We start from the raw sequence: 12,834 nt of genomic DNA, 5'->3' as shown, positions 1-12,834 counted from the left end.
CTTCTCTCAGTATATGTTCAGCATATAAATTGAATAAAGAAGGAGAAAGTATACAGCCTTATCTTACTCCTTTGCCGATCTGGAACCAGTCTGTTTCACCATGTTCTGTCCGGACTGTGGCTTTCTGCCCTGTGTATAGGTTTCTCATGAGAACAATGAGATGTTCTGGGACACCCATTTTCCTAAGGATATTCCTGAACTTGACATGGTTGACACAATCAAAGGCTTTTCTGTAGTCAATAAAGCACATATTGATTTCTTTCTGGTATTCTTTGGCCTTCTGAATTACCCAGCATGCATCAGCAATAATGTCTCTTGTTCCTCAGACTTTGCTGAAACCAGCTTGAACATCTGGAATTTTCCCTTCCACATAGGGCTCTAATCTGCGTTGGATGGTCCTGAGCATTATTTTGCTAGCATGTGAAATTAAGGATATTGTGTGATGGTTTGTGCCATCTATTAAGTCTTCTTTCTTTTGTATGTGTATGTAGACTGATCTCTTCCAATTTGTTGGCCACTGTGTTGTTCTCCAAATTATGCTGGCATAGTTTGGTTAGAGCCTTGACTGATTCTTCTTCTGATGCCTGCCATATTTCTGTAGCTATTCCATCAGTTCCTGTAGCCTTCCAACTTGGTAATGTGCTGATCTAACTTCATTTCCCCATACTAGTGCTGATCTAACTTCATTTCCCCATACTAGAGGTTCTTGCAAATAGGGAATATCTTCTAGAGTATCTTGGATATTTATGTCCCTGCTGTACAGATTTTCAGTATACTCCTTCCATCACTGTTTGATCTTCTCTGAATCAGTTACTATCTGTCCTTTGGCATCCCTTAACATGCCAATTTGAGGTTGTAACCTCCTTCTGAGTTCAGATATCTTTTGGGGAAATTTCCTTGTTTTTCCATGTCTGTTTTCATCCTCAAGGTCTTTACAGATGTCATTGTAATACTGATCCTTGTCTCTTCTAACAGCTTTCTGAAATTCCCTATTAAATTCCTTCCTGAGGTCTGAGGTCTCCATTCCTGAGGAATGGAGCAATAGTTTAAAACCCAACATATTTTAAAAGTTCAGACATCATGGTAGACTGGCAGCTCCACTGAACTGCTGGTTCCCAAAGCATACCCATTAGCCTTATCCAGTGTCAGGACAGCTTTGCCAACATTAGTGTGAGTCTGCCAATGTTGGCATATTCTGCTTGCCATCCAGAAGCTGGCATCTGTCCCCCACTTCAAATCTTGGTTATGGATGTTAGCTTCTGGTCTACAAGTAGGGTAGACTATACTGACATTGGAGAGTTTGCGTGACACAGCCAAGGTCCCACTGGACAGCTGGGCTTGTGGGCATGTTCTGGGAACCTGCAGCTTGGCTGAACCACCGGTTCATCATGACATCTGAACCCACCCTATAGAAATAGTCCAGCCAAAGCTAATGCTACAATCATTTTCCAGGAAGTAATCAAATTGAGCACAGTGGGACTTAATTCTGGCATTTGCATACCGAAAATAAAGGTGGATTGGTGTTGGGGTTTTTTAGAACATTGGATGCCATTTTAAAATTGTTAAGATAAATTTAGGAAAAATTACACCAGACAAGAAAGATTTAAAGTGGCTTTTATATTCTATTCTAATGTTGCAATATAAAGTTCTAAAAACTGAGCTTTGTACTTAATGCATTTAATATTTGTGAAAATAGTAGCTGGCATCCTGACTAATGAAGCGTGTGTGCTTTAAGATACTGTGGGGGCACAATGGGACCACTTGTGTTACTCCCCTATTCCTCCTGTGTGTGCACTACTGCACAAGAGCCATTAGAGTCCCAAATGCTCCCTGTGCTCTGGAAGGGCTCTGCAAGACTGGAAAGATGCTGCTGAGTCTCTTGCTCAAAAGTGCACAAGCAGAGGGAATGTGGGAGTTCTGTGAGGGGCCCCATTGTGCCTGTGCAGTCTCTCAAAGCATGCAAAGGGGCAGCTCTTATCTATGGGTAAAGTGAGTGGCGTTCACCATAAATTTGTGTCAGCCACATTGTCCCTGCCTCCATTTTGTCTGCCTACTGCCTCCCTCTCTTATTCCCTGATGCTCTTGACTGAAGATGAAAAGCCCCAGATCTTTTAAAATATTAATATAAGGCAGGAGCCAATACGTATGCTCACTTTTGTTTTTGCAAAGTGGGTGGTCCTAGGACCACCTTATAACCCTATCAGAGATGAACTAGGCTGATTGACTCATCAGGCAGCCAATTAGAGTGCCCAAAGGGTGGGGAATTCTTTTTCTTAGCTACTCAGAAGAATCCAATCACCATTCAGTTAGAAAGCAGGTGGGCTGGCTGGCTGGCTGGAGGTTGGTGAGTCTGATCTTTTGCTGGCTTCTTTGTGTTTGTTTGGAGGGGAGGAATGCAGCCTCTGCTTTCTCTCCCTTGCTCTTTGATCTGATCTGTATGCAAAGAATTATGGCCCATTCCCCAAAATGGCATATCATAAAACATTGGAAAGCATGGCAAACTGTAAGACTGGACTAATTAGATTAGAAACTGGCATAAGCCAGAAAGTTCTTCTAGGGTATATGCATAGATTTCTCAGTCCAAACTTCTTTTCAGATAATTGCAGAAGTGGCTTTCCATGTGGGTGTGGTGTATGTAGAGAAGGAATGGATTCAGTTGGAAGGAAAATATTTTTTAAAATCTATTTGCTATGCAGAGCGCTAACCAGATTTTTCTCTGGATTGTGGCCAGTATCTGTAACATTAATATGTCCACTGGGGGTTATTGTTCACTGGACAAGGATTAAATAAGTGATCTCTATTTTTAAAAAACCATTTGTTACTTGCTAGGATGGACACCTAGGCTAAGTGGTGGGCACCCAAGGTGGGCTGAGAATGGCACCCACCTGTTCAGCAGTCATGGAGCATGGAGAGGGTGTCCCCATGCATCTTTGCTTTCCATGGTGTCCTCTAAGTTACAGGAGATTGTTCATAGCTGCAGCAAGCATCATTGAAAAATGATTTTTCTAATATTTATGTATGCATTTTTGAAATAGGCAGGCAGAGCTGCCCTTGTAATATCAGAATGCATTCGTTCTCCCCTTTTGCAGCTGGACTCTGCTTTACATGTGGCTTATATAGATTTATTTATGTTACATTTATAGCTTCTTCCAAGAAGCCCAGAGTGGTGCACATGGTTACATTTTTCCTCCCACCAGCCCTATGAGGAAGGTTATGCTGAGAGAGAAGTGACCGTCCCAGGGTCACCCAGTGAGTTTCATGGCTCATTGGGGATTCGAACTTGGATTTCCCTAGTCTAGTCCAGCACACTAACCACTGTACCACTCCTTGCTGTTATTTATTATTAGTAGTATTCATTTTAAAAATAATTTTAATTAAAGAACTGCCCTGGAGACTTCAGAATTCCTTTACTCTCCACAGAAGCAGTTTTTTTGTAGTTGCTCTATACTTTATTTGTGGCTTGTACAGTTCTTTTCCTTTGTATGTATGTGTTTGTGTTTTGATCCTGCCATGTTAGATACAAATCTAAACACTACTGTATTCCTGTTAAGCACTATAAAGCAACTGATGTTTTCCGTATTTCTCTGTATCTCTGCTGATTAGCAATTGAGATTTGTGTGCTTGTGTGTTTGTATTTTGATCTCACTTGGCTACAAATCTTCACCTTGCCAGTTATTGCTGAGGCACCCACCTAGTCCTGGCTCCACCTTCACAGCTGCCCACAATTGGCTTCACCTCTCACTACCAGTGGCTCCACCCATCACCTCCCCTGCCTAGTGCTAGGGATGTGCACAGACCATGGAGGCACGGTCCGTCATGGGGGAGGTGTTGCTTTAAGGGCAGGGGGTTGTACTTACCCCTCCCGCTGCTTTCCCCCCTCCGGTGCTACATTTTCAAGTAAAATCTTCAGGGTGGCAGGGGTCCTCCCTGCCGCCCCTGCCCCCTTGTTGCCTGCTAAAAGTGGAAGTAACTTCTGCGTCTACACCCACTGCCACCGCATGCACCAGGCTCATGGACTGAAGTTACTTCCGCTTTTAGCAGGCAACAAGGGGGCAGGGGCGGCAGGAAGGACCGCTGCCACCCCAAAGATTTTACTTGAAAATGGAGCGCTGGAAGGGGAAAAGTGGCGGGGGGGGGGTAAGTACAACCCACCCGCCCTTAAAGCAACACACACCCCCGTGACGGTCCGTCAGACTGCCTGACCAGCGAACCAGTTCACAGGCCTCTAACATGGCCTGCGAAACAGTTCATGCACATCCCTACAGTCTCCGCAGTCTCAGGAACCACAAGCCATCGTAATCAAGATGTCTGGCTTCCCCCGCACCCCCCAAATTTGGAATGTCTGAATTGAGATATTTCTTTCAAAGTTTAAAATATTTATGCTGTGGATGTTAAAAATTGTATTGTCTATTTTGTTTTTATATATTTTATGTTATCTTGAAAATATCAAATAAAACATTTTAAAAAAATTCTGAGTAAACATGCCTAGCATTGGGATGTCTCATTGATCTGAATGGTACTTTATCACTTTGCAACTGAAATAAATACATTTCACATGTTAGATAGTTCAACTCTTATTTTATTATAGATCAGTAATGATGCAGATAAATATTCTTATTAGAAAGCTGCTCTTCTATGTGCTGTGTTTCATGACCCTCTAAAGCACACATGGGATCCATGAAGTAGGACTTCCAATATTCTTCCATTTTGAGGAATTCACTGCATAAATCCTGGGATTATGCCTATGGATGTATGAAGCTGGTGTATGAATGTATGAAGCTGCCTCTATTTGGAGGCAGGCCTTTTGTCAATGACTCTTGGCACTGTTTGCTCTGACTGGCAGAAGCTGTCCTAGGTCTCAGGTCTTTCATAGTCTGCATGTGGTTCATGAGTTGACTCAGCAGCCTGTGCACAGCGTTGTGATGCACATGGCCACTGCACACCATGCTGACCATGCTAACACCATGCTGACCACACGCATAGCCACCATGCATGCACAGTAGCAATGTGTGTCCTGGTGCTGCATGTATGCTACTGAATCAGTGCAGCAGACATCCGTGGACTTCTGAGTGGTGCTGCGCCACAGCAGGAAAAGCAGTGGAGGAGCAAGTAAAGACCTGTTTTACTTGTCCTTAAAGGTCCTGCTCCCTGCCGCACTGAAATGATTCAGTGGGCCATGCCAAAGCAATTTGGCGCATCTCTACTGAATACACCAAATAGTTTCATGTACATCCCTACCAGGGACTGAACCTGAGAACTGAGAAAAAATGAACTCTACGACTGTGCAATACCCCCTCTCTGCATGCAAAGCTTTCCCTAATATTGAACACATTGGGCCATCCTCATGTATGGACTTCCACCAGACTTCTTGATATGCAAAACTGAGTTCCGAGTATGGAAATTCCTTCAGTGTGGTTAGTACAAGATGTCCGTCCCCCCCAGCAACGTATATCATAAGCAGCTCACAATGCTCCATTCCCATTTCTGCTGCTCCGCATTGTGAAACAGACTGATACAGAAGACAGAAGACATCCAGTCATTGTTGGCTTTCTCTCAACAGTTCTAGTTTTCTGCTGGCTTAGCAGAGCCCAGTGAATAAATACACGGCTAGGAGCTGTACTCACAGACAGGAAGTAACTTTAATTAAATATTGTGAAAGTTGAAAAGTTTTTACAGCTTGAATTTCTGCAAAAAAATTATAACAATCTCTACAGTAGTTAGTTTTCTCTAACAATAGAACTGTACAGTGTGTGTGTCTATTCCAAAAGGTTTAGTTAAGAAGGTGAAAGATTAGTAGACTCAGATGACTTCAGGTTTTCTATTTTTTTTTTTTTTTTTTAGATGAAGTCTGGTACAATGGAAAGGAGACAGGCATCCTTCACACAATCCACCAGCCAGTGTGAGGCTTCATTTTGTAAAGACTGAAACATGATCATTTCCACTTAAAGCCATATTCTGTAGAGAGTGGCATCTTTAAGAATTACGTAAAAGTCATAGGGTATGTTGCGGGTAAGGAGATTCTTAAATATAAATTTTCTTTTATCAGCGTACTATAAATAGCTCGAGAATGGAACAAATTCTACATATCACTAAAGGATCTTTGGGCATTGAAGGAAAGGAATACACATATACATTACTTCATTGGGGTTTCTATATAGGTGCAACTGTCTGAATGGGGTTCAGTGGAGGGCATCACTGGACAAAATATGGCTTTAAATTTGATTACATTGCAGTGTCATTGCTTACTATGTGAATTAGAATAAATGTAGTACAGAGAAGCAATACATTAATATTCCTTATATTTTCCAGTTTTTCTTATGTGTGAATGTGTTCTTACTGTTCCATGGGCAAAAACCTTATGGATTTTTTCTTCTTCTTTTGCTGCTCCCCCACCCCACACCCCTTCCCAAAAGATCACACAGTGACATCTGAGTGAATCTGTTGCAAAATTCATACAGGAAGCATGCACAGTTGCAGCATTGTTGCTTGTCTAGAAAAAAGTCACATTGTCTTAAGGTAACAAAACAGTTCTTTTGTGCTTTTCAAATTCCATTTTTTTCCTTAGAATGTTAGTGATGATTGACAGTTCTGGTGCGCAGTACAATGTACAAGTGAAATGAATATGATTTGCATTGTTAAGGCATCCAATCTGCTGGTTTATATTTATGTGAAAGACAGAGAAATATACAAGCAGACAAGAAAGAAAGTATTTTCAATGATTTCTATGAAGTTTCTCCCCATATTTAATGCACAAAAAATGCGTCACTCCAAAGGGGAGAGATTCCATGCATATTAATAGAGTAAAACAGCATTAGATTTTTTTTATAAGCCTCAAAAGCAAAGGATACTTTTTTTAAAAATCTACGTAACTAAATGCTACAAGAATAATATGCTACTTTTTGCCATATATTGGAGAAAAAAAACTTCTTAACTTACAAATAATACAAAAATAGACAATGGCTTCTGAGTGGAAATTAAACAAAAATGGAAGGCATGGTTTAAACAATTACTAAAAAACCCTATAAATGAATTGTATTAAAATCACATTTAAACAGCTAATACACCTGTGAGTGACCAAACAAATTAGCACTTTTCACATAGCAAACATACACAATAAAATAAACTGGGATGCTGCAGGAAAAAAAGCAATGTACAAATTCCAAAGATAAATACATTATTTATATGGATATTTTACAAAATCCTTCTTTTTTTAAAAAAAGCTTTTTTTTCTTTAATTCATTTTGCAAGCATGTGCAATCTTAAAGGTAGTGAGCTCATTTTGCAAAATATTCAGTAAATCTTGTGTGTGTGTTTGTGTTTGTGATTGCAAAACTGTCTTAAGACATTAAAATGTATAAATAGAACAATAAATTTGGCAAAGAAAAATCACCAAACTCACCCCCCAAAACTACAGTATGTATATCTACATACAAAACGAAATGGCAAGAGAAAAAGATCAGGTAACATCCTCAGAGGTTTGCTGCAACTAAAAACTAAGAGTTTTTCGAACATTCCCTCAGCAATGAGATCGAAGTTCCTGTGAGAACTTAATTTGCAACCTTCATATACTCTCCCAACCTTCATATACTCTCCATTTCCTCTACCTTTTTCATATTTTGATTTTCTATTTCAAAAAAGTGATTACCTGTTCCTTAAGATATTATGTTGCAAACTGAAAGGGCTTTACTGATACAAAAGCAATTGCAGCTTGAAACTGATGGATATGTCTGTGTGCAAGTGTGCTTCTGGGCCATCTCTGGGATGGCAGAATGACTCTAGACTGTGCCCCCCCAATCCCCAAAGAAAACCACAAATGAAAGCTAGGGAAGGTTTTTCGGTTATGCAAAAAATGTACTAAAGTGGCTCACTTTGTGCCTTTATCCTGTTGCATCAAATCACAAAGAGATTTGAATGTGTAGGCTGGATTAAACTGTACTTACGTAGTAAGGGAGGCCACTTCTTTGATATAAGCTAAAGATAGCCATGCTAGTCTAATTTCTGCAGTTTTAGCATTATATCCAGAGGCACTGGGTTTCCAAGGTAAAGGTGGGATATGCATGTCCTTAGCTATGCTTTTGCTAATTTTCTGTCTTGCATTATTTACACAATCACTTAAGTACAATGTTCTAAGAAACAGAGGGTAAAAAAAAAATCTCACTGCCTCATGTAGAGTTGGAATCCTAACACATACACACACACACACACACACACACATGCATGCAAGCACGCACACATACACACATACCAAAAATGCAAAACATCAGATGAGTGAACTGTCTCTGGATGAGTAAGACATATAAGCCCACCCTTATCTGGCATGACCATTACTCTTTCTAAGGAAAGAAAAACTGACAACTGCTAACTGGCATTTCTATTCTGATCCATACAAACTCCTTTTAAAAAAGTGTTGTTACCTTATTTCCATTTACACGGCTTTTAGAAAAGAGTCCTTATGAAAGAACAAGTGGGCCTTTAGTGCCCCTCCTCCCAGTATGATTTAAAAAACAAAAACAAAAAACAAGTGGTGGCTGAATTAAATCAAGCTTGGAAAACAAAATTGACATACAGTATGTGGATTTTCTTCATGACACAAAATAAATCTCTCACTCTCAAGTACTCTGGATGGACAGTTCAAATTAACACCTTGCACTTGCAGACTCTTGGTGAATTTCAGTATCACTTTGCAAGGATGGTGTTTTGTTTTGTTTTTCATTTTATTTTGCTTAAAAACTTTGCAGTTATTGTGAGATTCCTCTTTTTTCCCTTAAATTAAAAAAAAAAAAGGCCTGAGTTAAAAGTTCCACTCTGGGACTTGTGTCAGATTTTGTTCTGAAGCAGAATCCAACTTCTTCATTAGTAAAATCCGTCAAGGCAATTCTTCACATGGGGGGAACGATCATGCCAGATATAGCTGTTAAAAGGGAGAAAGTAGAGAGAGAAAATATGTATTAAGTTGCTTTGTTAAGGAGAACATTTGTTCCAAATATTTTCTAGCAGTTAATTGCCTGTGCTGGAGTTTAGATTTTTACATACCACACTGAAACCTTGGAAAGGAAAGGAAAATCTAAAGACAGTTATTCTAGAAGCACTTGTTTCAAAATGAGAACTCCAGAAAATCCAAGAAGTGCTTATGAAAATAAACCTCAGGGTGCAATCCTTAGCACATTTATTAGGAAACTAGTCCCATGTAAGCAATTAATTAAGGTCAATCTATAAGTTTCTATCCAAACTTGTTAAAATTAAAGCCACAACATTATAATGCTGAACAATTATTCCATTTGTTTCCAGCAAGTAAGGACCCTGTTCCTTTAGAAGGAAATAGGCTCACAAAAGAGGAGGCTGCACATGCATTTCTAGGACAAAAAGCTGATCCAGGAGCCAATAATCTGTTCAGATAGAAGACAGAAGACCAAATCCCTCCTCCATAAGAAAAGATTATTGGCAGTTCCAAATATGATCTATCTGGAGTTGCACATGCTCCATGATCAGGCTTTCAGTCCAGGGTGGAAGCACGTCAACAAGCCCTCCTTTGTAAATGTACTTTCTCTTATTGAATCAGAGATATTATGTGTTTTGACTGCTGAGGATTTTTTTTGGGGGGTGGGCTGTACATGCCCCTGTTGCAATATTGTAGTATGGAAGCTCTGGAATCTAGCCTACTGCCTGTAGGCTTTTTTTTTTTTTTTAAAGCTAAGCTCTAGCCCTTGTAGAAGTGGAGTTATGGAGCAAAATGTGTGGTCACTATTTTTCAAGTGTTTGGATTCTTTGGCGTATAATAACCTTTCTTCAGTGAATCCCTATGAGGATTCATTACACACCTTCATTTCTTCTATTCATTTTGACTGTCTTTGGACAGTGCCAGCTGTCAACTGCCATGTGCCAATTATACCCCGCCCCCCACCCGCAAGGCAGTGGTGTACTGCTCAGTTTATGTTCTAGGAATTTTATTAAGTGTTTAGACTCTTTGGTGTCTAATAACCTTTCCTCATAATGAATCCCTATGAGGATTAATTACACACCAAAGAATCTAAACACTTCAAAAATTCCTAAAATATAAACTGAGTACCCAGTGGCTTGTGGGTTCGGGGGTAGTTGGCACATAGCGCCCACCCCCACCTGCATAGCAGTGGGGTCAAAATGAACAGAAGAAATGAAGGTGTGTAATGAAGACACCAAAGAATCTAAACACTTTGAAAATTCCTTAATTTCCTTAATTAAATTCCGGAAAAAGCAAACTGAGTACCCCTCTGTGTGTGTGTGTGTGTGTGTGTGTGCGCGCACACACGCGGGGGGGGGGTTGATACATGGCAGTTGACAGTTGGCACTGTCCAATGACAGTCAAAATGAACAGAAGAAATGAAGATGTGCAATGAATCCTCATAAGGATTCATTATGATGAAAAGTTGCTATAGACCAAAGAATCCAAACACCTGAAATTAGTGACTGCACATTTTGCTCCATAACTCTATTTCTACAAGGGCTAGAGCTTAGCTTTTTAAAATAACATTAAAGCTGGGGATCCATGTTAGGGTTCGGATACAGTGGCTTCAAATTCCCCATTATTTCCTATGGTGAAAATATACAAAATCAGAAAAACCTAAAAAAAAAAAAAAATCCTAAAGATCAACCAAGTGCCCCACTGCCTTGAAATTTGGGGGGTAGGTGGCATCCAAGGGAACCTACACACCATTCAAATGTGGTGCCCCTAGGACTTTTATAATTGGACCAAATTGATCTGAATCTGAATCAAATAAAATCAAATCCAAATAAAATCTGGGGTGATTTCAGGGGACAGATTTGGACACAAAACAAATCAGGGGTGATTCAATTTGGGCACAAATCAAATTTTAAAAAAATCAATTTGTGCACATCTCTAAATTTAAGCCAATGTAACTTTACAATTGCATTGACCTGAACAGGCCGAAACTGGCTCATGTATAGTTATTCTAGTTAAGTCATCCGTGGAACAGCTTGCGCATTAGACCTAGCAGGATCCTTGAGGATAATCTAGTCTCACTCTTCCATTCAATATCAAAAATGACACATTGCAAGTAAACATAACATTGCAGCTGGAAGTCACATGTGGTTCTTAGTGATAGTTGCAACAAGACTGCCTCTTTAAAATGCCAGCTGCAGGGTTATTTGTGGAAGGAAATAAAATGAATACTGGTCTTTAGACTGATACACTTGATAGGCACATGATTTAAAACTGGAGCAGCCATCTCAGACATCTGGGCAAGTGATTTCTTGGGAAAGAACTCAGCCCCATGACTAGTTCTAATTCATTGTGCTTTAATTACAGCTGCAATAATTTGATAAGAACCAAGCCAAAGTGAAAGACTTGCAGACTTGCGGGGAGGAAGTGGGAGGGAATGTTTTCTCCACAAACATCACCATATGTGCAAGAATTACAAGACTAATCAGTAAGGGGAAGGCAGTTTAAGCAAACAGTGATGACTAAATTAAGTAAAACATGAGAAGACAAGACTACAAAATATATCTATGCAGTTATAGCTGGGCATCCTAAAGCTATGACCTGTTCCAGTAGCAAAATTGCTATACCCTTAAAAAAAAAAAAAAAGATCTCTCTCCTTCTAGGGGATTTTTAGAACAACAGATATCATTCTAAAGTTCTTTCAGATTTCTTGAATCTCTGCTAGAATAGTGGTCAGATGAAGAGTCTTTGGGAGAAAAGAAATCAAAGAGGCCCACAACTTTGGTCCTTCTGCAGATGTTGGACTACAGCTCCCATTGGTCCTGACTATTGGCCACTGTGGATCTAAATGATGGGAGCTGTAGTCCAAAAACAGCTGGAGGGCTGAAGTTGTGCAGTCCTGCCATAGGCTAAAGTTTGAATCATTTACTCTTCCGATTCCCATTTTGATAACTGAGCAACTGAATACTATAATTGAAAACCTTATAACAGCAGCAAAGATTGTTTTAGCTAGGAATTGGACAGCTGCTAATATGCCAAGAGTTTTGAAATTGCTGGGATATTTCCAAAAAGGAAATGTTTTGGGACATTTCTGTATGGAAAAGAAGTCATATAATTTGTGAACAAAGTAATTGTTTGAATGAAATGTGGAGACACAGAGACAGGTGCCTAAACCACCTTTCTGATGGGGGAATCCTCCAAGGCCCCACGTTCATCACATGGTGCCTTGTGGGATATGCGGAGGCCGGGAAAATGAGTGCCAGCCTCTGTTGCTCCTTGCAGCACTGGACGTGTGGCTTGAGCACTGAAAGGATAAAGAGGGATTGTCTGGGGGAAGATAGGTTGAACCCTGTCTCCCCTGCCCCATTGCCCATCTGGTCGTGTGAATGGGCTCATTATCTACTGCAACTTGGTTCCCCAGATTTTGGACCACAACTTCTGTTGTCCTCAACCACAATGGCCTTTGGCCTACAATTTCAATGTAATGAATCAGAAGTTGTTATTCTGAATGCTAGCTCACGAGCTTTTTTCTTAGACAGATGACTGCCTAATTGTCTAGAAGCCCATATAATGTTTTTGAATGTGGCATTATTGGCCCTGAAGTACTCTGAGAGGAGAAGCCATCAAGTGTCTTGTAAGATGGTTCCTTCACCTGAAGGGAAGTGGGGGCTAATGTGAGAGTGTACGCATCCTCCTTTCCCCTCCCATTGGTCAGAGATGTCTTATCGGTCAGTGAAAAGAAACAGCAGTTTCAGGCTAGGTATTGGAAGGACACAGACTGAATTTTGGTGTGGCTGGGATGAAGAATCTGGCAGACAGTTGAAGTACCTTGGGGTACTTTCTAGAGCTTATGTAACCTGTAACTGACTTGCAGGAGTGCTCTGATATTTCAATTTATC

General features: G+C 40.3%; 1 protein-coding gene across 5 annotated transcripts in view; it reads right to left on the bottom strand.

Annotated features, from left to right (window-relative positions):
* Nucleotides 1-5,620: 5,620 nt before the first annotated feature.
* The window catches only part of EBF1 (EBF transcription factor 1), a 512,049-nt gene continuing 504,835 nt past the window's right edge, over nucleotides 5,621-12,834 (bottom strand). For all 5 annotated transcript variants that reach the window (XM_053298191.1, XM_053298192.1, XM_053298193.1 and 2 more), the window contains one exon: nucleotides 5,621-8,911. Coding sequence is in view for 1 of the 5 variants with exons in the window: in XM_053298195.1 (XP_053154170.1) it covers nucleotides 8,880-8,911 (32 nt within the window). In the remaining 4 variants the exon portion in view is untranslated. The remainder of the gene's footprint in view (nucleotides 8,912-12,834) is intronic.

This window comes from Hemicordylus capensis, chromosome 2 (assembly GCF_027244095.1).
Source record: "Hemicordylus capensis ecotype Gifberg chromosome 2, rHemCap1.1.pri, whole genome shotgun sequence".
In the NCBI taxonomy this organism is placed as follows: Eukaryota; Metazoa; Chordata; class Lepidosauria; order Squamata; family Cordylidae; genus Hemicordylus; species Hemicordylus capensis.
Note: the sequence above shows the minus strand (reverse complement) of the source record. Positions and strands in the feature narration are given on the sequence as shown.